Source organism: Periplaneta americana, chromosome 6 (assembly GCF_040183065.1).
Source record: "Periplaneta americana isolate PAMFEO1 chromosome 6, P.americana_PAMFEO1_priV1, whole genome shotgun sequence".
Classification (NCBI taxonomy): Eukaryota; Metazoa; Arthropoda; class Insecta; order Blattodea; family Blattidae; genus Periplaneta; species Periplaneta americana.
Genome location: NC_091122.1, coordinates 4841971 through 4868394, shown reverse-complemented (window position 1 = coordinate 4868394; position 26424 = coordinate 4841971). Strand labels below are relative to the sequence as shown.

Sequence of the window (26424 nt, the reverse complement as noted above, 5' to 3'; positions counted from 1 at the left end):
TCTTTATCATAATTTTATCATCTGCGGTACTTCATAATTTTTATTAATTTCGTTTATTTTTTTTAATCAGCATTTACATCAATTTCCTTCATATTCGTCATAATTTTCCATCATCTACATTCATAATTTTTTTCATCATATTTGTCGTAATTTTCTGATTTACTGCATGAATTTCTTCAACATGTTCGTAATTTTCTTTATCAGCAAATGCATAATCATTTTCTTCGTAATTTTATCGTTTTCTATTTTCGCCACCACCATCATGACCTACATTATTGCCATTTGATAACCGAAATTCCGTTCAGTGAATCAGTAAAGAACCTAGGTATTTATATGGATAAAAGTTTAAATTGGAACATTCAAGTTGCAGAAACCTGCAAAAAGATATTCTCATTAATCCACTCGTTTAGACGATTGAAGAATTGTCTACCCTTTTCCATGGAAAAAATGCTAGTGCAAACACTCGTGATGCCCCACTTCGATTACTGTGATATTCTGCTTACTGACCTAAGCGTTACTTGGGCGCAGAGACTAAAACGTGTTCATAATATGTGCGTCCGTTTCGTCTGCAATATTCGCCGGGCTGATCACGTAACACCATCCCTCGAAATGTTGTCCTGGCTCCGTCTAGAAGATCGTAGGAAAATCCACTGTCTTTCCCTTCTCTTTCACATATTGCATTTCTCCACTCCTGTCTATCTTGCGTCTCGTTTTCAAAATTTATCCACCCATCATAACCTAGACACACGATCACAACACTCCTCAATATTATCCATTCCCTCCCACCGAACATCCTCATATTCATCTTCTTTCACAGTGGCTGTTCCTCGGCTTTGGAATTCCCTACCGAGTAATGTCAGGGACTGTCAGACACCAAACTAATTTAAGAATAGGCTAACGATATATTTTTCTAACAATTCTTGTTAACAATAATAGCTGTTTCAGGTTTCTCAATGTTTAATGGTTATATATATATATATATATATATATATATATATATATATATATATATAGGGGAGAGTCGGGTAGTATCGGACAGTGCGTTTCTTTCATCTACCACCATATGCTAGTACCTGAATGACATGGTTACGTTTCTCTATGCGACATCATAGAAACGTAACCATGTCAATCAGGTACTATCATCGTGTGGTAGATGAAAGAAACTCACTGTCCGATATTACCCGATGTCCGATACTACCCGACTCTCCCCTATATCATAGATAAATATCTCAATTATCTCATTATTATTATTATTATTATTATTATTATTATTATTATTATTATTTCTTACCAATGTTTATTATTGTCACACTAACATTAGTTATCCAACTTTCATTATTTACTTTCATGTTGTTTTATGGTCTAGATATTAATGTAATAACTATGTAACCAATATTGTATTCAATTAGAATTAGAATCTGGCTGGGCGGAAGAGAAGGCCTACTAGCCTTAGCTCTGCCAGATTAAATAAATAAATTATTATTATTATTATCTTCATCTTCGTCATGTTCACAATCACCATGATAACTTCACTGTTAACAACAGTCACTTTTCACGCCTGCATTAAAATTGGTTTGTCTGTTTTGTCTTGTGTACGTATTTTTAACATCTAATCGATTAAAGATATACTAAAGTAATATGTTCTATATTCAGTGCTGTCTATTGCTATAAAATCTCAAACAAAAGATAGCTAGAGAGAGGGGCGCACAAGCTTTCGTTCCAGTCATCTAAACGTAAAGAAAACAAAGAACCGACTGTTCTCTTAAATATCTCGTGCATTTCAGGTGAGAGCGTTCCTGTGAACAAGACGTCCATCCCCCGTCTGTCCGGCGTGCCCTACGACCCCAAGGAGGACGTGAACCACACACTGTTCTGCGGCACCAAGGTCAGTGCCCAGCACCAGTCCTGGTACACGCACCCTGCACTCGTCTGAGCACACTCTGCAGCTCCGTTTGCATGCGCAGGTGATCCAGACGCGTTTCTATGGCAACGAGCGGGTCTGCGCGGTGGTGCTGCGCACGGGCTTCCTCACGGCCAAGGGCAGCCTGGTGCGCTCCATCCTGTACCCCCCGCCCGCGGACTTCAAGTTCGACCAGGACTCCTACAAGTTCATCGGCATCCTGGCTGTCATCGCCGCCATCGGCTTCGTCTATACTATAGTGCTCAAGGTGGGAACCCACGACTCGCTCGATCACTGCAATGTCTCGGAATGTATTTCCGGATCCATAGCCAAGGGTACAGCGCTCGAGGCCTCAAACTTTTATGAATCTAGTAACTTAGAATTATGTAATAACCGGAGTTTAATGATCTAGAGAGGCATGCCAGAAATCAGACTCTGAATGTGCAGTTATGTGCGCGGATCCCCGGTCTGTGCAGACTGCATCATTCAAGCGTTGCTGGAGGGGTGTACAATAATCCATTCTGAGCTTCCAGCGTTCGATTAAATAGGCATTTTGACATTATAAACACACTTAGCAGAAGAAAAAAAAAAAAGAAGTTATTATCAATGTCCATACTTGACAATTGTAATACAAGAAACTTTAGGCTTACTCAGTTATAATTCATAAAGTAGTGGTTTGTAAAGCATAATTTATTAATATGATTTTTATATAGTATTTGAAGAAAAAAAAAATTTTGCAGTAACTTCGAAATAACAAAAAACGAACATAGTATTTCATTTTACGTAGTAGGCACTAATTATTTTAAAGTAATAGACCCTACTCTTTCATTTTTCGTCGAGCATTATTAATTATTGGAACCATTGGTACACAAATGTTGAAGAAAATGTTATACTCCCAATTAATTACATGCAGTAGGACATTGTGAAGTTTTTACATTGAAATAATTTCCTTGCTGTATGTCAATATAAATTAACATTAATATTAATACTTACTTACTTACAAATGGCTTTTAAGGAACCCGAAGGTTCATTGCCGCCCTCACATAAGCCCGCCATCGGTCCCTATCCTGTGCAAGATTAATCCAGTCTCTATCATCATACCCCACCTCCCTCAAATCCATTTTAATATTATCCTCCCATCTACGCCTCGGCCTTCCTAAAGGTCTTTTTCCCTCCGGTCTCGCAACTAACACTCTATATGCATTTCTGGATTCGCCCATACGTGCTACATTCCCTGCCCAACTCAAACGTCTGGATTTAATGTTCCTAATTATGTCATGTGAAGAATACAATGCGTGCAGTTCTGTGTTGTGTAACTTTCTCCATTCTCCTGTAACTTCATCCCGCTTAGCCCCAAATATTTTCCTAAGCACCTTATTCTCAAACACCCTTAACCTATGTTCTTCTCTCAGAGTGAGAGTCCAAGTTTCACAACCATACAGAACAACCGGTAATATAACTGTTTTATAAATTCTAACTTTCAGATTTTTGGACAGCAGACTGGATGATAAAAGCTTCTCAACCGAATAATAACACGCATTTCCCATATTTATTCTGCGTTTAATTTCCTCCCGAGTGTAATTTATATTTGTTACTGTTCCTCCAAGATATTTGAATTTTTCCACCTCTTCGAAGGATAAATCTCCAATTTTTATATTTCCATTTCGTACAATATTCCGGTCACGAGACATAATCATATACTTTGTCTTTTCGGCATTTACTTTCAAACCGATCGCTCTACTTGCTTCAAGTAAAATTTCCGTGTTTTCCCTAATCGTTTGTGTATTTTCTCCTAACATATTCACGTCATCCGCATAGACAAGAAGCTGATGTAACCCGTTCAATTCCAAACCCTGCTTGTTATTAATATTAATATTAATAAATAGTATAACTTAAGCTTAGAATTTAAATTGGCATATAGTTTATTTGGAAAACGTTGAGCGCTAGTATCGACAAGTTGGAAGCGTTACTGAAAGAAATTAAAAGTGTAGTTCACCAGGTGTGAAGCGACGATATTCTATTTATGTCAGGCTTAAAGATTTATTAATGTAAGTATATTAACATAATATAGTGACGTGAGATGGAAATTTTGCCATTATGCTCGCATATTTTTCAAAAAAAAATTCCGCCTTGCAAATAGTTGCTTTCTTCGCTCCTTACAACCTCAAGAGCCTCATATGTATTCCTCACTATATTCTCATCACTTACCAGCTTATGAAATGGAAGTGTAAGTCGTCTAACCTTTGATGACTGTGTTAGTACAGACTCCAAAACAACGCCATTGTCAAGTTCGTTTTGCCGTGAGAGTACTGATTAAGAAATAAGCGCTGGCAATGTGCAGGGTTTTTGGTATACCTCATCTGGATTCTTAAAATAGATTTCGTCTTTGCATTTTGTAATGTATTAAAATTTTAACATCTCATAGCCTATACAGAGTGTCTCGGGAGGAATGTAAAATACTTCTGGATAATGTAGTTTGGGTCAATCCATATCTATTTAATCTCTATGTATCTCCGAAATGTAACGGTTGGGAAGTTGTCGATGTGCGAACTTTTCAATGAACAGATATATAGATGTATTTCTACGTTTTAGAACATTGTGATATGATACATTATTGAAAATGCTGCATCTTGTGTTGTTGCAATAAGTTTATTTTATAACTAGCCGTACCCGTGCGCTCCGCTGCACTCGTTAGAAATAAATATAAAGTAATTACATAATTAAAATAGGACGTTTGATCCAGGGAACATTCGTGTTTGATAGAAGGATAAATGGTTTAATATGTTACTTAATTTAAACTGTATTTAAAATATTGAAATGCGATCATTTTGGTCCAGAGACACTCATTTGGTGCAATGACAATTCCTTTAACATGTTTCTTAATTGTTATTAACAATTATTTTTGGAAAAGCGAAAATTAACAGAAAAATTCTGGCTACAGATTTATTATTATGTTTATATTATGTAAAAAGTGTGTTGATAACGGATGTACTCGAATCAGAAAGTTTTTAATTTGTTGTGGGAGCTCTTGAATCTCAGGAGGAACAACTTTTACAACAGCGCAACATAATCTGCTTGGCTCATTACCCAATTTTTTTGCATTGCATTTATTGCATATGTATTTTATGTATTTTAACACGATTCAATTGAACATAGTTAAAATTTAAATTATAAAATAATGGATTGCTAAGCTAACGTACTATTACTGCATACTAAATCAATACACTCTCGTTGTTCGTTAATTCTCTGAGATAAAAATGAATATGTTCATAAACATTATTATAAGAAATACAGGAAATGAATATACAGAATAACCTATCAAGTTTTCTGTGCATAAGAAGCTATTTCAATCTTACCTGTCCTCAATTCACTCACAAGTTACTGTAATAACATTATAGCATTATGTCCATCTAGAGAAACTACACTTTCCAATGATGAAATAATAATTAATTATACAAATCGGTTAATTTAGCTTCCGATATTACCATACAAACACAGAAACACTGTCTGTAGGCTATGTTTCATAGCTTTCGATTGTTGTGTCCAAGGCCCCTTATAGACGAAGTCATTTGTTTTTTATTTCAATACACCGCCTTAAGATGGCAGTTATTTTAATTTTAAAAATCAATTATCTCATTAAATATCAGTTCTATCAAAATTTTTCAGAGAATAAAACTTATCAGAAATCATTTTTAAAGAAACTTTTGTTATGTAACATATTTCACAAAAATCAATAATAAGCGAGATATTTCGATTTATTTAATTCAGGCCCCCTTATAACCCCCCTTTTAAATAATGTATTTTGAATGCCATATAGCCTAAAATCTAAGTTACAACGAACTTAATTTATATTCCAATTTTCATCGAAATCGGTTCAGCCATTATCGCGTGAAAAGGTAACAAACATACAGACAGACAGACAGACATAGAAACAAAAATTTCAAAAAAGCGATTTTCGGTTTCAGGGTGGTTAATTATATATGTTAGGGCCAATTATTTTTGGAAAATCGAAAATTACCAGAAAAATTTCGGCTACAGATTTATTATTAGTATAGATTAAGTACAAATTCAGTAAAAAAAAATAAAATAATTACACAAGACAAATTGTCCTTCTTATGAATTCCATGAACTGTAAATTCATATCACGTACTGGTACTGGTTGTCTTTCCGACCTCAGTGAAACACTTGGTAGCTTGCCAGTTTCAGATAACATCCGGTAAACACGGGAAAACGCACAGCTGGATGGACAACCTTCGATTGGGAAAACGTCGTCTGTATTCCTCAACAGCAGACAAAGCATCGCCATCACGAAATCCATAAACAAAAAGCATGTCTGCATATTCAGTATGTGAATACACGAATTAAATGTCAAGTGAACGGTGTGTGTTGCGCTGATCTCATCTCACCAAATACCATCTTGTTACCACCAATTCCATCGAAGCTAAACAGCATAGTAGATAATACACCGTCGTTAAATAACAAATAGATAAAGAAGTGCAGAAGTTCTACGTTAAATCGATTTTCCTAATGCTGTATAACATGTTGCAGATACACAAGGAGCAGTCAGCTGGCGACATAGCCATCAAGGCGCTGGACCTCATCACCATAGTGATCCCCCCCGCTCTGCCGGCCGCCCTCACCGTGGGCAAGCTCTATGCGCAGAATCGTCTGCAGGCTTGTAAGATCTTCTGCATCAACTCCAGAGTCATCAACGTGGCAGGTTCCATCGACTGCGTCTGCTTTGATAAGGTCAGAATGGTACAAAATTTCGGTAACAAATTTCTGCAGTGAGTTCCACTCAACGAAATGTGTCGAGATTATCCAAGAAAACACGCCATATGTCTCACCATTTTCGAGATATCGAAGTGCAAAATTTCGTCGAGTTGTGCTACTTCTTTCGGTCGTCATTGTGCAGGAGTTGAGGTTCACAGTAAACAAAGTCGCTTATTGAGACGAAAATGAATTTATGCTCGACCATGCCGAAATGTAGTAATTACACACTTGGTAGCAGCCCTTTAATGGACCTCATTAAAGTACACCTATTCATTAAAGTTCAGGTGTTCCGCCAATCAGAAAATACCATTGTAGCAATATGAAAGCGCAAGTATCGATTATTCTCGGATATGCAATCGAAATACAACAATAAATCAATAAATCACCTATATTTGAAATAAAGTCAGTACTGTTACTATAATAATTAGCGTTAATTGTAAATAATATTCAAATAAATTCAATTTGCCATCTCGTTTTTCAATGTCTAATTCAATTTCAAGGTTATATCAAGATTAATGTTTATTTTACTCTCTAGATTATATCAAGGTCAATGTCGACATTTGTTTCTCGAAAAAAATCAATACTTTCGCGTCTGCGCACATCTCACAACTTACGAGGTATTGCACAAGGTCAGTTCCGCTCCTCAGTCAGATAAGAATAACATGAACACTTATGAATAATTTCAAGTTAGAAATATCAGCATAAAAAGTCGTATGAAACTTGACTATAATGGTAATTAAGACGCTCGTATGAAAATTATGAAACTCGCTTGCGCTCGTATGAAAATTATGAAACTCGCTTGCGCTCGTATCATAAACATACTTGCGTCTTAATTACTACCATTGTAGTCTCGTTGCATAATGTACTATTATATCATTGTTACGTTCATAATTTCCACTGGTCAGTGACTAATATATTAGAATGACAGGTACTGTCAAAAACAAGTCAAGGGTTTTGAACACCCGAAGTAAATTTTACACACTGATATTTCGAAAAAGGTGATACGTAGGGCTCTACTTCATTAGACATTTTCGGCTTAATTTATTAAGATAAATAATATGCATACAATTTTTTAAGCAAAATTCTATATAGATTTGTAGCCTATACAGCAATTGTCAAATTACGGAATTTTATTTCTTTAGTCTATATTCTCAATTAACCCTTAAATAGGCAAAACTTCATTTCTCACAATAGTTTATTAAATCGTGTCGGACTGTAAAGAAAACTATCGCAATGTCCATTATTTATATGTTGTAGTCTACATTATTATAGTATTGTGAAATTTTGGTTAAATTTAAATGTTCCTACCAATTTTTTTTTATTGTTCTATTAAAGTTATAGCATAATATAGCCTATTAACCTGTTGTATCCTATAGGATACTTTGTGAATTTAAGGGTTAAGGAACTGATTTAAGATAATATTGTAGTACTATGTAATTAGGTAGGCCTACACACTGAAGGCCATATTTCCATCATCCTATATTTATCTCTCTATAGATCATTTGCTGGTTACGGAATATCTGTGGTCGAGATTGGTAAAAGTGGACGATCTTTTACATGACAAGGTATACAAATTAGAAGAGCCTACACACAAAGCAAAGCATTGTCAGCTAAACATAAATTTCTAATTACTGTACAATTCGCCCAAGAAATTAAGATGAGATCAGAGGTGACATTTTGAAAAAAATATTGATTTTTGTTGGAATAATTTTGTATTAAGTTACTGAAAAATTCTTAATGTAAATCCTTTTATTTACGTAACTTGTTTTATGTGTCAGACTACATTTTTTTCTCATCCCGCACTATTGAATAAAACTACAAATATCTCTGAGAAACTATTTGGTAGAAAATGTTGTAGTTTAGCGTGTTTTGTATCTGATCGTCTGTGTCATAATATGGCGGTATGCTTATGATTTTAAGAGCTAAATTTGTTGTGAACTTTAAAACCAATTTCGTATTATATGTTTTTTAAAATGTTAACTTTTATAATGTTTACTTTGTCGCTTATTTTTTCGGATGTTAAAATATATTTGCAAAGTAGTACCATTTTCTTAAAAACTAAAATAACTATAAGCCTGAATTTTTGCAGTTTATCTACAGAATTACATTGATTACTGAGGTGTAGTTTCAGTTTATATGGATAAAAACATTTTGTGCATAAATATTAATACAATTTAGTTCTTTCCTAAGAGGTTAGGTACAGATTAAAGGAGTAAAATTTTGGAAATATTCAACTTTTTTCTTCCTCCATTACTATATCTTGTACAATAATGAAAATTAGTACGTGTAAAATACTGTCCTTCTGCTATATGATAAATATATTTTTACGATTTAAAAAAAAATTATATATATATATATATATTTTTTTTTTTTTCAAAATTCAAAGTTCACTGTGCAGTGATGAAGCGTTTCCCTCATAACTCAAAAACTATCCAACATTCTGTGATAATTTTTTTTTATGTATTTATGCATGTCATATCTACAATATGATGCAAAATCACTTCTCTACCTTTGATAGATTGTCTAATAAAAAATAAATTCATTTTAAAAAATGGTCAAATATCTAACACAAAATAAAAAAATACAGTGTTTATTAAGGAATGTAGATGAAAGAGCATGATATTGTAAAAATAAGTTTCAGCAATAAAATAAAAGAGAGAGAACATGACAAAGTTAACAAGTTTATGAGTTATGAGGGAAACGCTTCATTACAGCAAAGTAAACTTTGAATTTTGAAAAATATATAAATATTTTTTTTAAATCGTAAAAATATTTTTTCATATAGCAGAAGGACAGTGTTTTACACATACCAATTTCCATTATTGTACAAGGTACAGTAATGGAGGAAAAATATGTTCAATATTTCCAAAAAATTTACTGCTGTAAGCTGTACCTAACCACTTAAAATGCAATCGGCTGCAAGAAAATTAAAACTTATTAATTTCAAAAAATAAACTTTCTAAACATGATCTCAGCATTTTTACGTAATAAATAAACCAATAAAATTGTCATAATAATATCTATAATATTTCTGAGATAAACATACTTAAAATATGATGATAGAGAATGGATTAATCTTGCTCAGGATAGGGACCAATGGCGGGCTTATGTGAAGGCGGAAATGAACCTCCGGGTTCCTTAAAAGACAGTAAGTAAGTAAGTAAGTAAAGGTACTTAAAATGACTTTAGTATTATAGGCCCTCTGATCTCACCTTAAGAAACAAGTTGAGGGTAGAACCACAATTTCGCTCCCTAGTCCCTTCATTTCATCTCTTCCTCTTTCAAGCAACACCACCCTCGTTCATCCCTTTTCACGTCTACATATGACTAAAACTTGCACAAAGTTAGATAGTGAGATTCATTACTGTATATCCAACAAATAGGGTTTTCGGCGGTTTGAGAATGAAGGGTTGAAAGAGTTCGTAGCAAGCACTGGATGGTACTTTAAGGGCCGATTGTATAAACCATTTAATCTTAGATCAGAGGTTAAATTGATCCTCGTTCTATCTGAACTTGGAATTTTGTGTTGTATAAAGTCCAATCTGAGATTAATTTGTCTTAAACTAAAGTCAACTTTGACTGAAGAAATTTCTCCGATTAAGTTAGATGATCCAAGTTCAGTTATTTCTTTTCTGTTTGAAATATACGAGTGGCAGACTGCGCAAAAAGAATAACCATTATTATTAATATTAATAGCCTACATATGGTGTATATATATTTTTTTTCAATTTATTTCCTTAATATACAAACAATCTTATATTTTATAAGGTTTTATCGTGTTCAGCAGTACCAAATAACATAACCTATAATTATATTATGTTTATAACTACCGGATATGACAGGTACATTCATAAATTTTCAATTAACTGTATTACTAAACGAAAATTGTCGTCTTATAAAGCTTTATTATGTTTAGCAGTATCAAACACCATAACATGATAACAACTTGGAAGACGGTCAATCTTCTCATTGTCCGCCATTATTTACAATGCTCAAAACAAACCAGTATCTCCAACAGAGTGTGCGGAAAGTCGCCAAAAAGTAGTTGGAAAGTCGCTAGATTTCTCATTATCAACAAAGAAAGATTAAATTTTGTTATTATGGGGTGTTAAAAAGGTCGCTAAATGTCTATTTAAGCAATATAAAAGTTAACAATATATTTCTATTACAAAAAACAGTAATTAGAATAATAGTAGGTGCCAAATCTAGGGAATCGTGTAGGACTATTTAAAAAAAACTACAAATAATGCCCATGGCTTGTCAGTATATCTTTTCATTAATAGTCTTCCTCGTGTGTAATCGTGAAAACTTTGTAACTAATTCAACAGTTCATAGCATAAATACACGTCAAAAAATGACTTTCATACTCCATCGGCAAGTCTATCGTGCTATCAAAAAGGAGTGCGTTATATGGCAGTAAAATTTTTAATAGCCTCCCTATCGATATAAAAAATGAAACTCAAAACATAAGATTATTTAGGGCCAAATTAAAGAAGTACCTAATTTCTCACGCCTTCTATTCTGTAGGTGAATTCATGACATTCAATAACACTTCATGAAATTGATACTAAACCTTTGTGCTGTACTAGTAGACTATATTGTAAATCTCGTCTGTATATATTTCATCTAGACTGTGACTATAAATTAAGACTTTACAATAGTATTAAGTTTTTTGACTTGTTCCATATTCTAGCTGTAAGCAATGTATGAATACCATGGAATGTTAATAAATACAATACAATACAAAAGAAATTGTCGTTGAAAAAGAGTTAAAGTCGCTAGATTGGCAACACTGAACAAACCTGTACAACATGGCCCGCGCATCACATACTTCACCTGTTTATGCGATGTTGCCAAATCCTTTTCGCGTGAACTTAGATTGCATTTGAACCAAGGTAATTTGATCGCAGGAAAGTTTTATACAATAGAAGAAATGTCTGAACTCGGTTCACTTTCCGATCTTCGATCAAAGTTAATCTTTAGCAGGGAGTTTTATACAATTGGGCCCAAAAGTCTCCAGTGTGAACAGCTATCCCAGAGATTATATAGACTGTATTTAATATACAAGGTTAGTTAAAAGTCCCGCACCACCTAAATAACTTTTGAAGCATACGGTTCAGTGACATCAAACTTGGTATGTGAGGATAACCATATGCTAAGAACTCAATAATGGTATTACCGAGTTTTTTCTTCTTCCGGTTTAACCGGAAGTAACTCCAACTCTCTTATTTTAAATGGAACACCCAATATATTTTTTTTATTTTTGAATAGTGTTCATTAAGAGCTTTTCAAAAAGTACCCACACTCGATACTTCTGTACAAATTCAGTGTTGCTAAGTCAAGAAAACAGAAAAGTGTATCGAATATTAAAATAATAAAATACTCCTTCCTTAACAAAAACAAAACAAAGCTAGTTCACCTTCTAAATGATGTGTTCAAATTGGTAGCCCTCAGCTGCTTTACAATGTGTCACTCGATCATAGAAACCATTTAAGGAATGATTTAACCAGGCTTTAGGAATATCTTGCACCATTTCCATTTTTATTTAGCAACACTGAATTTGTACAGAAGTATCAAGTGTGGGTACTTTTTGAAAAGCTATTAATAAGCTTTATTAAAAAATAAAAAAATATACCTATATTGACTGTTCCATTTAAAATAAGAGATTTGGAGTTACTTCCGGTTAAACCGAAAGTAGAAAAAACTCGGTAATACCATTATCGAGTTCTTAGTATATGGTTATCCCCACATACCAAGTTTCATATCACTGAACCTTATGCTTCAAAAGTTATTTAGGTGGTGCGGGCCTTTTAACTAACCCAGTATATTGAAATTCACTATTGACACGGTTAATTAATTTGTGATGGATTGGCTCCTTTAATATGAACAGTTGAAGATCCTCTAACGGTTTCCTTGGCGACTGTTTCAGACCGGGACGCTGACAGAAGACGGTCTGGACATGAACGGCGCTCTGCCGGTGGAAGACCGACAATTCCACGGCATAGAGCACGACGTGCAGCAGATCAAGGGTTCGGGGCTGGAGCTGGGCATGGCTGCCTGCCACTCCCTCACCCTTATAGACGGGGCCCTGTCCGGAGACCCTCTGGACGTCAAGGTAACATAGCTACACAAACACCCATTATTTCAAAATGTTGTTGTCAATTTCATCTATACTACAAATTAAAATGCATAATTCTGATTGTTCTGATATGAATTGCAATTGTTCAGTTATTAATGAAGTTAATGAGGTTAAATACTTAGGTATAATTGATAATCATTTAAAATGGAATAATCATATTCATTATATTTGTAATAAATTACGTAAAACATTATGTTACTTTGGTGCTCTAGAAATATTTAGTCAATTAACTGTTTACGTGTAATTTATTTAGCATTATGTATGGTATTATAGGTTGGAGTGGAATTTATAAATCCAACCTTTATCCGTTAATTTTACTACAGAAAAAAAGTATTAAAAATTTGTTTAAAAAATCAGAAAGATTACCCAACTGAATTGTTGTTCAAACGTTTCAAAGTTTCCAACATTAAACAAATGCATTATTTCATTTCATTAAAATATTTTCATAGAAATTTTAATAACTTTGAAAGGTATCTTATAGCTACATAAATATAGAACTGAAAATATGAATTCTCTGCGTTTCTCTGAACCAAAATGTAAAACCAATGCAGCTTTTTATCATAGCATGAGTCAAGGTCTCAGATTATTAAACAAATTTTATTCCAATAATATTTCAACCACGAATCCTCTCAAAATTAATAAAAAAATAAAATAATTTGTATTGGATTTATAGTTTGGGTTTAAACATATTAAACACTTTTTAATCTGTATTCACTCTCAATTTTTATTTTATTTTTGTCAGTATTGGAATCCCCTCCTGAGCACGAGTCTTACTCGTTCAGGAGTGGGCTAGTTTATCTTTCATTGTATTTATTAACCTGTATTCATTTCAAACTTACTAGCAATAAAAATAAATAAATAATTTAATTAATTAAATAGGCTAAATAAATAAATAAATAAATAAAATATCTGATAGTTCATTCACAAAGTAGTTTATGATTATGTGTTACATGTAAAATATTGCAACGGATGTCATAGTCTGCATATCCTGAAAGACAAGTGTTGTATTTGGAAACTTGGTTCAACCGCTAAATTTGTGAAGTAATTTCAATATTTCAGGCAAAAGAACAGGCAGATCAATTTAAGCAATAGGAAATAGACTAAATAAGTTGCAAGTTCACAGAATAACGGCTTCAGCAGCTGGGTACCGGGTCTAATGAGTGCACTGACTGTATAATTAACATGGAGGCAAGAAATAATGAATTACCCCAAATTAAATTCACTCTGGTTCCTTCCCTACTTGATTCATTGAAAGTTTTGTAGGTTTTAAAGTGTGGATGTTAATGAGTAGAGTAACAAATGGTGTCTTAAATTTATTTAGTAATGGTTAAAAAGCCTAGAAGAATAAGGACGAAATTGGTAGCAGTTGACGACCAAATATAATTTTCTATATTGGACACTTACACAAGTCATGTGGCGAATTATTTAATTTATTTTATGTAAAAACTTGAGGAAGTTTGTCAGAGGTATAGAAACGTTTCTGTAACATTCTAAAAGTAATAATGCATTAACTAGGGTCCATTATAAGTAGGGGAGAGTCGGGTAGTATCGGACATCGGGTAATATCGGACAGTGAGTTTCTTTCATCTACCACACCATGATAGTACCTGATTGACATGGTTACGTTTCTGTGATGTCGCATAGAGAAACGTAACCATGTCATTCAGGTACTACCATATGGTGGTAGATGGAAGAAACGCACTGTCCGATACTACCCGACTCTCCCCTATTTCTAAGAATGCACTGTTCCACCGTAAACAAATCAGCTACGATAATATGGGCCTACTGTATTTTTTACCAATAAATTCTCATCAAATCATAAGTAAGCCCTAAATAATTTTACTAAAAATCGACTACTTGATTTTTAATTACAAATTATTATTCATATAAACATAAAGATTATATAAAATTCAGACCAAAATTTTATTACATCTGAGAAATTATGTTAAAAGATATGGTTTTCATTAAAAAACACAAACACTATTTCATTCACTAAGATGTTTGGTTTAACGTGATGATACTGTCTTTCAATTATAAAATTTCAATTTTAAAAATAAAGATTAACACAAAATGTAACATACAATTAAAGCTATTCAATTTTATTGTCCTTCATTACATTAATGTATTTCTTAACATCATAATCCTTCTCCGCAATCTCATTCAGTCTTGTCATGAATGCAACCAAAAAATTTCCCTCGCTGTGAGATCACATAGACCTGGTAGAAATGCATTGAGATCTGCGCATTGTGAACTGCCTTATTTCCTATTGTTATGGATCAAATGGTGAATTTTATAACGTTATTAACTCATTGGAAGTACGAAAGATAATTTTCTAACTTTCTGAGAAGATTTAGAATTGTGACAAGTTTAAGGTGTGGGTCTTCTAATCTATCGTACAGTCTTGTTATGAATGTAATTGATATTTTATAATGTAAGTGGTAATCTTATCTTATTTAGTGTTGTTATGAATTCAATAGAGAATTTTTCAACTTCCTCTGATGATTGATTTTGAACTAAGTGATTCAAGTTGTAAACCTTGTAATTTTGTATTATTTAATGTTGTTATGAATGCCGTGAGAACTTTCTAATTTGTGAAAAGATTTAGAATAAAGTGGGTTAAGGTGTGGGTCTTGTAATCTGTATTATTTAATATTGTTATGAATTCAATGTGGAAGTTTCCAATTTCGTGAAAAGATTTAGAATAATGTGGGTTAAGGTGTGGGTCTTGTAATCTATCTTATTTAATGTTGTTATGAATGCAATGTGGAAGTTTCCAATTTGTGAAAAGATTTAGAATAAAGTGGGTTAAGGTGTGGGTCTTGTAATCTGTATTATTTAATATTGTTATGAATTCAATGTGGAAGTTTCCAATTTGTGAAAAGATTTAGAATAATGTGGTTTAAGGTGTGGGGCTTGTAATCTATCTTATTTAATGTTGTTATGAATGCAATGTGGAAGTTTCCAATTTGTGAAAAGATTTAGAATAATGTGGTTTAAAGTGTAGGTCTTGTAATCTGTCTTATTTAATGTTGTTATGAATGCAATGTGGAAGTTTCCAATTTGTGAAAAGATTTAGAATAATGTGGTTTAAGGTGTGGGGCTTGTAATCTATCTTATTTAATGTTGTTATGAATGCAATGTGGAAGTTTCCAATTTGTGAAAAGATTTAGAATAATGTGGTTTAAAGTGTAGGTCTTGTAATCTGTCTTATTTAATGTTGTTATGAATGCAATGTGGAAGTTTCCAATTTGTGAAAAGATTTAGAATAATGTGGGTTAAGGTGCGGGTCTTGTAATCTGTCTTATTTAATGTTGTTTTCAATGTAATGGAGAAATTTACAATTTCGTGAAAAGATTTAGAATAATATAGTGTAAGGTGTGGGTCTTGTAATCTATCTTATTTAATGTTGTTATGAATGCAATGTGGAAGTTTCCAATTTGTGAAAAGATTTAGAATAATGTGGTTTAAGGTGTGGGTCTTGTAATCTATCTTATTTAATGTTGTTATGAATGCAATGTGGAAGTTTCCAATTTGTGAAAAGATTTAGAATAATGTGGGTTAAGGTGCGGGTCTTGTAATCTGTCTTATTTAATGTTGTTTTCAATGTAATGGAGAAATTTACAATTTCGTGAAAAGATTTAGAATAATATAGTGTAAGGTGTGGGTCTTGTAATCTATCTTATTTAATGTTGTTATGAATGCAATGTGGAAGTTTCCAATTTGTGAAAAGATTTAGAATAATGTGGTTTAAGGTGTGGGTCTTGTAATCTATCTTATATAATGTTGTTATGAATGCAATGTGGAAGTTTCCAATTTCGTGAAAAGATTTAGAATAATGTGGTTTATGGTGTGGGTCTTGTAATCTATCTTATTTAATGTTGTTATGAATGCAATGTGGAAGTTTCGAATTTCGGGAAAAGATTTAGAATAATGTGGTTTAAGGTTTGGGTCTTGTAATCTGTCTCATTTAATGTTGTTATGAATGCAATGTGGAACTTTCCAATTTGTGAAAAGATTTAGAATAATGTGGTTTAAAGTGTAGGTCTTGTAATCTGTCTTATTTAATGTTGTTATGAATGCAATGTGGAAGTTTCCAATTTGTGAAAAATTTAGAATAATGTGGTTTAAGGTGTGGGGCTTGTAATCTGTCTTATTTAATGTTGTTATGAATGCAATGTGGAAGTTTCCAATTTGTGAAAAGATTTAGAATAATGTGGGTTAAGGTGCGGGTCTTGTAATCTGTCTTATTTAATGTTGTTATGAATGCAATGTGGAAGTTTCCAATTTGTGAAAAGATTTAGAATAATGTGGTTTAAAGTGTAGGTCTTGTAATCTGTCTTATTTAATGTTGTTATGAATGCAATGTGGAAGTTTCCAATTTGTGAAAAGATTTAGAATAATGTGGTTTAAAGTGTAGGTCTTGTAATCTGTCTTATTTAATGTTGTTATGAATGCAATGTGGAAGTTTCCAATTTGTGAAAAGATTTAGAATAATGTGGTTTAAAGTGTAGGTCTTGTAATCTGTCTTATTTAATGTTGTTATGAATGCAATGTGGAAGTTTCCAATTTGTGAAAAGATTTAGAATAATGTGGTTTAAGGTGTGGCTCTTGTAATGTCTTATTTAATGTTGTTATGAATGCAATGTGGAAGTTTCCAATTTGTGAAAAGATTTAGAATAATGTGGGTTAAGGTGTGGGTCTTGTAATCTATCTTATTTAATGTTGTTATGAATGCAATGTGGAAGTTTCCAATTTGTGAAAAATTTAGAATAACGTGGTTTAAGATGTGGGGCTTGTAATCTATCTTATTTAATGTTGTTATGAATGCAATGTGGAAGTTTCCAATTTGTGAAAAGATTTAGAATAATGTGGGTTAAGGTGCGGGTCTTGTAATCTGTCTTATTTAATGTTGTTATGAATGCAATGTGGAAGTTTCCAATTTGTGAAAAGATTTAGAATAATGTGGTTTAAAGTGTAGGTCTTGTAATCTGTCTTATTTAATGTTGTTATGAATGCAATGTGGAAGTTTCCAATTTGTGAAAAGATTTAGAATAATGTGGTTTAAAGTGTAGGTCTTGTAATCTGTCTTATTTAATGTTGTTATGAATGCAATGTGGAAGTTTCCAATTTGTGAAAAGATTTAGAATAATGTGGTTTAAAGTGTAGGTCTTGTAATCTGTCTTATTTAATGTTGTTATGAATGCAATGTGGAAGTTTCCAATTTGTGAAAAGATTTAGAATAATGTGGTTTAAAGTGTAGGTCTTGTAATCTGTCTTATTTAATGTTGTTATGAATGCAATGTGGAAGTTTCCAATTTGTGAAAAGATTTAGAATAATGTGGTTTAAAGTGTAGGTCTTGTAATCTGTCTTATTTAATGTTGTTATGAATGCAATGTGGAAGTTTCCAATTTGTGAAAAGATTTAGAATAATGTGGTTTAAGGTGTGGCTCTTGTAATGTCTTATTTAATGTTGTTATGAATGCAATGTGGAAGTTTCCAATTTGTGAAAAGATTTAGAATAATGTGGTTTAAGGTGTGGCTCTTGTAATGTCTTATTTAATGTTGTTATGAATGCAATGTGGAAGTTTCCAATTTGTGAAAAGATTTAGAATAATGTGTGTTAAGGTGCGAGTCTTGTAATCTGTCTTATTTAATGTTGTTTTGAATGCAATGGAGAACTTCCCAAATTCGTGAAAAGATTTAGAACGAAGTTGTTTAAGGTGTGGGCATTCTAATCTTCTTATTTAGTGTTGTTATGAATGCAATAGAGAATTTTCCAACTTCCACTGTTGATTGATTTGCAACTAAGTGGGTCTTGTAATCTTGTCTTTTTTAGTGTTGTTTTGAATGCAATGAACAATTATCCAGTTTAGTTAAAAGATTTGGAACAAAGTTGTTTAAGATGTAGGCCATGTCATTTGTTTATTTGAGAGTTGTTTTGAAACCTCTAGAGGATTTTCTAACCTTAGTATTATTATGAATACAATTGCGAATTTTCCAACTTCCTGAGAACATTTAGAATTATTGTAAATGTTTTGAGATACGAAACTTTGTTTGGTAATTTTTAAGAGATCATTTAAGTTGCAGTTGAAACAGATTGGTAGGCTAAAAAGCTTGAAACCCAAAGTAAATGCTGTGATAGTTTTAGATGATGTAATAAAATCAGTGTAACTTATATTCCGGTTGTGGAATATATCGTGCAAAAAATTCTGTAAGAGAATTGCAGATGAGCTATCTAGTAGTAAGGCGAATTATAACTTCCAAGATGAACAAATACGAAGTCTGCCAGTTTGTGAAACTGGATTTCATCAGTATCCTCTAATACTGAAGGGATGAAGCACTCAATTATTCTGTAATTCCAGAGCATTTATCACTACTTTTCCTGGAATTATATTTTTCCATTTTTTGATCTCAAAACGTTATATCTCCAGCATGACTGGTGATCCTAAGATTGCACTCTGAGAGACAATACTTTGTGAAATTCAGTTCCTAATGACTGCATTACATGTATATTCCAGATGTTCGAGTCGACGGGGTGGCAACTAGAGGAACCAGACGTAGCGGACCACGATAAATACGACCTCATCATCCCAACAATAGTCAAGTCTCCAGGCGTGAGTATGACATGATCATCTGCATTAACTCTGAGATAGACCACGATATTATTAACTACGTGAGTCCTGCACACATCATTAGGAAAGTCTTTGAAGTTAAATGCATAAATGAAGAAGAATGAACTTTTTGGAGACGAAAAAACCTGTCCCTGAATCACGAGAGGAAATACACTATTTTGTTCTTACAGTAGCTTAACTGCACCTCTGCTGAATATAAGGGGTTTGATGAAAAAACCAAGTAAGTCCACTTTTGGTAAAAAATGAGTCAAAGTATGCATAACTTACAATACTACAGTGCGCATCTTTTGGTGCAAGAACCCGAGTTGTGTGGACTCACCTAAATGAAATACGCTTAGTTACCAACAGAGACCTTGATTGTATTTGGAGCAAGAATCAGACTAGTCCTGGACTTGTGAGCTTTTGTTAGTAATATATCAGGTTTTAAATGTTTGGTGCAAAAACCAGGTAAGTTCAATTTTGTTTTGGCATTTACACCTAAAGTGCTTTTCTGGACTTATGCTGGTTCTTCTTCCAAACCCCTAATTTGTGAATCTTGGATGAACATGAGGAAAGAAAATGTCTGTGACAAAATTTCGCACGAAGAATTTTTAATTGCATAATTCGGCAATAGTGCTTAATGTAGATTAATAGTCTAATACTAATGTCATGTTTATTGTGCTCATCATTGTAACTAACAAGCCATGAAATGACAGGAAATGAATAGACAGTTTTTTACAAAGCCATGAAGGAAAATAATACAAATGGAAATAATTCCTATTTTACAGAAAGATAATTAAAATATGAAATTAAATAAAATACTAGGGACACGCTTTGTAGCATAATATTCAGTTTTAATGCATCGTACGGATGCTTGTTATTCTTGTACAATTTGTTAGTATTTTTGTTATTTCCACTTTTCGTTTCATTTCACTGCTTGAATATCTTATATCGTATATGAGAACTGGTGGAATGTAAGAGAAGCGCCGGCAGAATGAATAAATGAGTAAATGAATAAATGAACGAATAAATAAATAAATAAATAAACGAATAACTAAAGAAATAAATGAACGATTAAAAAAATAAATGAAGGAACAAATAAATCAATAAATAAACGAACAAATAAATAAATGAACGAACAAATAAATAAATAAACGAATAAATAATTAAATAAATAAATAAATAAATAAACGAACAAATAAATAAATGAACGAACAAGTAAATAAATGAGCAAATAAATGAACGAACAAATAAATAAATTAGCAACTAAATGAACGAACAAATAAATAAATAAATGAACGAACAAATAAATAAATGAGCAAATAAATGAACGAACAAATAAATAAATGAGCAAATAAATGAACGAACAAATAAATAAATAAATAAATGAACGAACAAATAAATAAATAAATAAATAAATGAACGAACAAATAAATAAATAAATGAACGAACAAATAAATAAATAAATGAACGAACAAATAAATAAATGAGCAAATAAATGAACGAACAAATAAATAAATAAATGAACGAACAAATAAATAAATAAATGAATGAACGAAGAAATAAATAAATGAACGAACAAATAAATAAATGAGCAAATAAATGAACGAACAAATAAATAAATAAACGAACAAATAAATAAATGAATGAACAAATAAATAAATGAGCAAATAAATGAACGAACAAATAAATAAATAAATGAACGAACAAATAAATAAATGAACGAACAAATAAATAAATGAGCAAATAAATGAACGAACAAATAAATAAATAAATGAACGAACAAATAAATAAATGAACGAACAAATAAATAAATGAGCAAATAAATGAACGAACAAATAAATAAATAAATAAATGAACGAACAAATAAATAAATGAACGAACAAATAAATAAATGAGCAAATAAATGAACGAACAAATAAATAAATAAATGAACGAACAAATAAATAAATGAACGAACAAATAAATAAATAAATGAACGAACAAATAAATAAATAAATGAACGAATAAATAAATAAATAAGCAAATAAATGAACGAACAAATAAATAAATAAATGAACGAACAAATAAATAAATGAACGAACAAATAAATAAATAAATGAACGAACAAATAAATAAATAAATGAACGAACAAATAAATAAATGAGCAAATAAATGAACGAACAATAAATAAATAAATAAACGAACAAATAAATAAATAAATGAACGAACAAATAAATAAATGAACGAACAAATAAATAAATGAGCAAATAAATGAACGAACAAATAAATAAATAAATGAACGAACAAATAAATAAATGAGCAAATAAATGAACGAACAAATAAATAAATGAGCAAATAAATGAACGAACAAATAAATAAATGAGCAAATAAATGAACGAACAAATAAATAAATGAGCAAATAAATGAACGAACAAATAAATAAATGAGCAAATAAATGAACGAACAAATAAATAAATAAATAAATAAATGAACGAACAAATAAATAAATGAACGAACAAATAAATAAATAAATAAATAAACGAACAAATAAATAAATAAATGAACGAACAAATAAATAAATGAGCAAATAAATAAATGAGCAAATAAATGAAGGAACAAATAAATAAATAAATGAACGAACAAATAAATAAATGAACGAACAAATAAATAAATGAGCAAATAAATGAACGAACAAATAAATAAATGAGCAAATAAATGAACGAACAAATAAATAAATGAGCAAATAAATGAACGAACAAATAAATAAATGAACGAACAAATAAATAAATGAGCAAATAAATGAACGAACAAATAAATAAATGAACGAACAAATAAATAAATGAACGAACAAATAAATAAATGAGCAAATAAATGAACGAACAAATAAATAAATAAATAAATGAACGAACAAATAAATAAATGAACGAACAAATGAACGAACAAATAAATAAATAAATGAACGAACAAATAAATAAATAAATGAACGAACAAATAAATAAATGAGCAAATAAATGAACGAACAAATAAATAAGTAAATAAATAAATGAACGAACAAATAAATAAATAAAGGAACAAATAAATAAATAAATAAACGAACAAATAAATAAATAAATGAACGAACAAATAAATAAATGAGCAAATAAATGAACGAACAAATAAATAAATAAATGAACGAACAAATAAATAAATAAATAAATGAACGAACAAATAAATAAATGAACGAACAAATAAATAAATGAACAAATAAATGAACGAACAAATAAATAAATGAACGAACAAATAAATAAATAAATAAATGAACGAACAAATAAATAAACGAACGAACAAATAAATAAATAAATAATTAATTAAATAAGTAGATAAATAAATAAACATGAGGAACAGCATAATAAGTGAATAGCCTGCAGTGTATCCTCCTCAGTTCTGAGACATTTCTTGCTCTATGTTTAAAGTTCAATGCTTGAAAAAGTCTGCAGGTTACAGTTAGGGAACAAATGCAGGTACATTATACTATACTTCGGGTCTCTGTACATAGCTCTTATATCATAACAATATATGAAGTATGGTACAGTATAGTATACACTCAGGATTCAGGAGGTAGGCCTACAAAGTCCAAAAAATAAGGAGGCAACAGCAAGCACACTAAATCCTACTCTGCCCCATTGCAGGAGGCCCCCACAGAGATCGGCCTGGTGCACCAGTTCCAGTTCTCGTCCACCCTGCAGCGCATGAGTGTCGTCACGAGGACTCTGGGTTCGACGGACTTCATGCTGTACTGCAAGGGCTCGCCGGAGATGATCGTGTCCCTGTCCAGACCTGACACAGGTACAGCTGATACTCTTCCTTTCCTACACTTGTTCTTGTCTTTTTCTTACACTTGTTCCTGTCTTTTTCTTACACTTGTTCTTGTCTTTTTCCTACACTTGTTCCTGTCTTTTTCTTACACTTGTTCCTGTCTTTTTCTTACACTTGTTCTTGTCTTTTTCTTACACTTGTTCTTGTCTTTTTCTTACACTTGTTCCTGTCTTTTTCTTACACTTGTTCTTGTCTTTTTCTTACACTTGTTCCTGTCTTTTTCTTACACTTGTTCTTGTCTTTTTCTTACACTTGTTCCTATCTTTTTCTTACAGTTGTTCCTGTCTTTTTCTTACACTTGTTCTTGTTAATCAGATAATATTTTAGTATTTTGGATATGGATAATATTAATTTATTATTATAAAGTTATTATGATAGTAGGAAAAATTTCTTACTGGTTATATTATGATTAAAAGATGGGAGTTTCCATGTATGACAATCAACAATGCATAATCTGAAAGGACAAATGAAAATCGTAGATGATTAAAATGGCTACTACAAATCAACAGCGGGCACAATGTGTTCTTTGGTATGCTAAATTTGAGAGTGTTAAAAGAGTTCAAAGGGAATTTCGACGTGAGTATGGTGTGCGTAATGTACCTAAATACGATTCCATAATGTTGTGGTATCGAACATTTGTAGAAACAGGTTCTGTGTTAAAAAAAAATGCAGGAGGTCGCAGGCCAAACCCAGTACGAGGAACAGCTATCTCTTGGCTTGGTCCCCAAACTCCCCAGATCTAACCCTCCTGACTTCTTCGTGTGGGGTTTTGTTAAAGACATTGTCTATTCACAAAAACCCAGGAACATTGATGATCTGAGAGTAAAAATTACTCAAGCTTTTCAACAAATCATCCCTCTTATGTTACAATGGACATGGGCTGAATTGCATCACCGTTATGACTTGTGCAGGGTTTGCAATGGGGGTCATATTGAGCTCTGGGGAATCTCCCATCTTTCGAGGTTGTATGCACAAATTTTCAACAAATAAAGTTCAGTAGTAAATGCATTACGGTGTTTTTATTTTGTCCATACCAAAACGGAACGCCATGTAGTTTCTATTGCAATTGTAGATTTAATATTAACTTAATCGTAATTTTAATTGTATTCATGATATTGTATGTAGTTTTAATCCCCTGGCAGAGGTGAAGAGAGGGCCTAATGGTTTTATGTCTAGCAGGTTAAATAAATCAATACTTTATACTTCCTGTTTCCATTACGTACCTGACCATTGTATTTTCTTTAGTTGTTCCTTCCTGTCTTACATGTTCGTTTCTTATTACATTTCCTTCTACTTCATCGTTGTTTCTTCTTCTCATCATCATCATCATCATCATCATCACCATCATCATCATCATCATCATCTTCACTAGGGACCGGATTTTTATGTAATTACATATTATAAGGAAAAAAAAAAAAATATATATATATGCTGTAGAAGTTTACAATTTGAAATACACAGATTTAAAAAGCCTTTTTACCTACTCAAGAAAGGATATATTTCGGGACGAAACATAACATTCTTAGTTCCAGGAAGTAATAGAAGCACTCACCCCATACCGCCCACTATAAATATGAGTGAACAAAAGGCAACCTTTCTCATACAACTACCTTGTATTGTAAAAATCCCTCAGAAAGTAGCGTTGCCTTCATGCGGTGGAGTGGGACGAGAACTACATGATTTGTCTCGAACTATAATTGTTCTGCACACGTCTTAACAAGCCGTTCCCATGCAATTTGCAACCTTACCCACCCTCTTCCTAATCCTTCCAGGGAAAACCCGTGTCAAGTCTGGCATGAGCCGCAATAAAGTAGCCGGCTTTTGAAAAGGAGCTGGAGTAAAGGAACAAACTGTAAAGATGTTGAAAGATTAAAATAAATAGCTTTTCAGGTTATTGCTTGATCTCTTTATTTTAAATTTAGTAGACCTATAGGAAATGGGATTTTTCGAGCAATTAGAAAGTATGTTCTCGGCTGGAATAATCCTACTCTTCTGAATGAGACAGGAATGTCACTGTTCAAACAACAGTTTGTAAATGCCTATAGTTTGAGGTTTTAGTAGGTACTTTGTTTCTTACAGGGATCAGCTAAAATGCATGTGTCCCACATCTCCTCTGATTTTGTCCTAATCCAGTAAAGCGAAACAGTGCTTGCAGTACTGTTGTGTCATTCATTTCACTCAGTTCTCTAGTTTTAGTACTTACAGTATAAAGTGCAAGTGAGTTTATCTACTGCTTTTAACTAACTAAAATGGCCCCTGTATCTTCAACCCTAACGACAAAAATAAAATCATGGATTGCGATGGACGAAGCTTTCACTACAGATGGAAAAATAGTAATGTGTCAAGTGTGCGGTAAAAAAGTCGGGTGCTCTATGAAATCACAACTGGAGAGTCTTACTTATCCTATACCTGCCAGATATTGATATTAAATATTTTCATGATTTTACATATTTTGGTACATATTCAGCTTATTTTTCTTACATAAATATGTACATATTTCATGCCTTGATATTACATAAAAATCCGGTCCCTACTTATTACATTTCCTTCTACGTCATCGTTGTTTCTTCTTCTCTATCATCATCATCATCATCATCATCATCATCATCATCATCATCATTTTTCCTATCCAAACCTCTAGTCATTCGCGTTCTCTACAAAATAACAAAGACATCACACAATTATTGCAATGATGCTCGCTCTGTGGTCGCAGTGCCGGAGGACCTGCCAAGCACTCTGCAGCAATACACGGAGAAGGGCCACCGGGTCATCGCCATCGGACGTCGGGTTCTGGAGGAGTCCAGCTACACCAAGATCCAGCGCATGCGTCGTGAGGACGCCGAGCAGGACCTCGAGTTCCTGGGCATGTTTGTGCTCGAGAATCGCCTCAAGATGGAGTCGCAACCCGTGATCAACGTGCTGAAGGCGGCCCGCATCAAGGTTGTCATGATCACAGGTAGAGCTTGCCTTTTGAGTTACAATTCCTTAGATTACGCATATTAAGTCAAGATACAACTTATGTCTTCTGTTGTCAAACAGTGTTAGAAATCGAGAACTGAGTACCTATGTCATTATTTTTTCATAATTTCATTGAAACAAGTACAAAATAAATAAGTAGGATCTGTCATAGTAAGCCTGCGCGAAATGTTACGTTATAGATAAG

At 32.4% G+C, this 26424-nt stretch overlaps 1 protein-coding gene across 3 annotated transcripts in view; it reads left to right on the top strand.

Moving 5' to 3' along the window:
- Positions 1–26424, top strand: part of LOC138700912 (polyamine-transporting ATPase 13A3-like) — a 200110-nt gene that overhangs the window by 159583 nt on the left and 14103 nt on the right. For all 3 annotated transcript variants that reach the window (XM_069827333.1, XM_069827332.1, XM_069827331.1), the window contains 7 exons: positions 1785–1885; positions 1965–2168; positions 6449–6649; positions 12603–12788; positions 19332–19427; positions 23075–23231; positions 25975–26217. In XM_069827333.1, the coding sequence (XP_069683434.1) occupies positions 1785–1885; positions 1965–2168; positions 6449–6649; positions 12603–12788; positions 19332–19427; positions 23075–23231; positions 25975–26217 (1188 nt within the window). The remainder of the gene's footprint in view (positions 1–1784; positions 1886–1964; positions 2169–6448; positions 6650–12602; positions 12789–19331; positions 19428–23074; positions 23232–25974; positions 26218–26424) is intronic.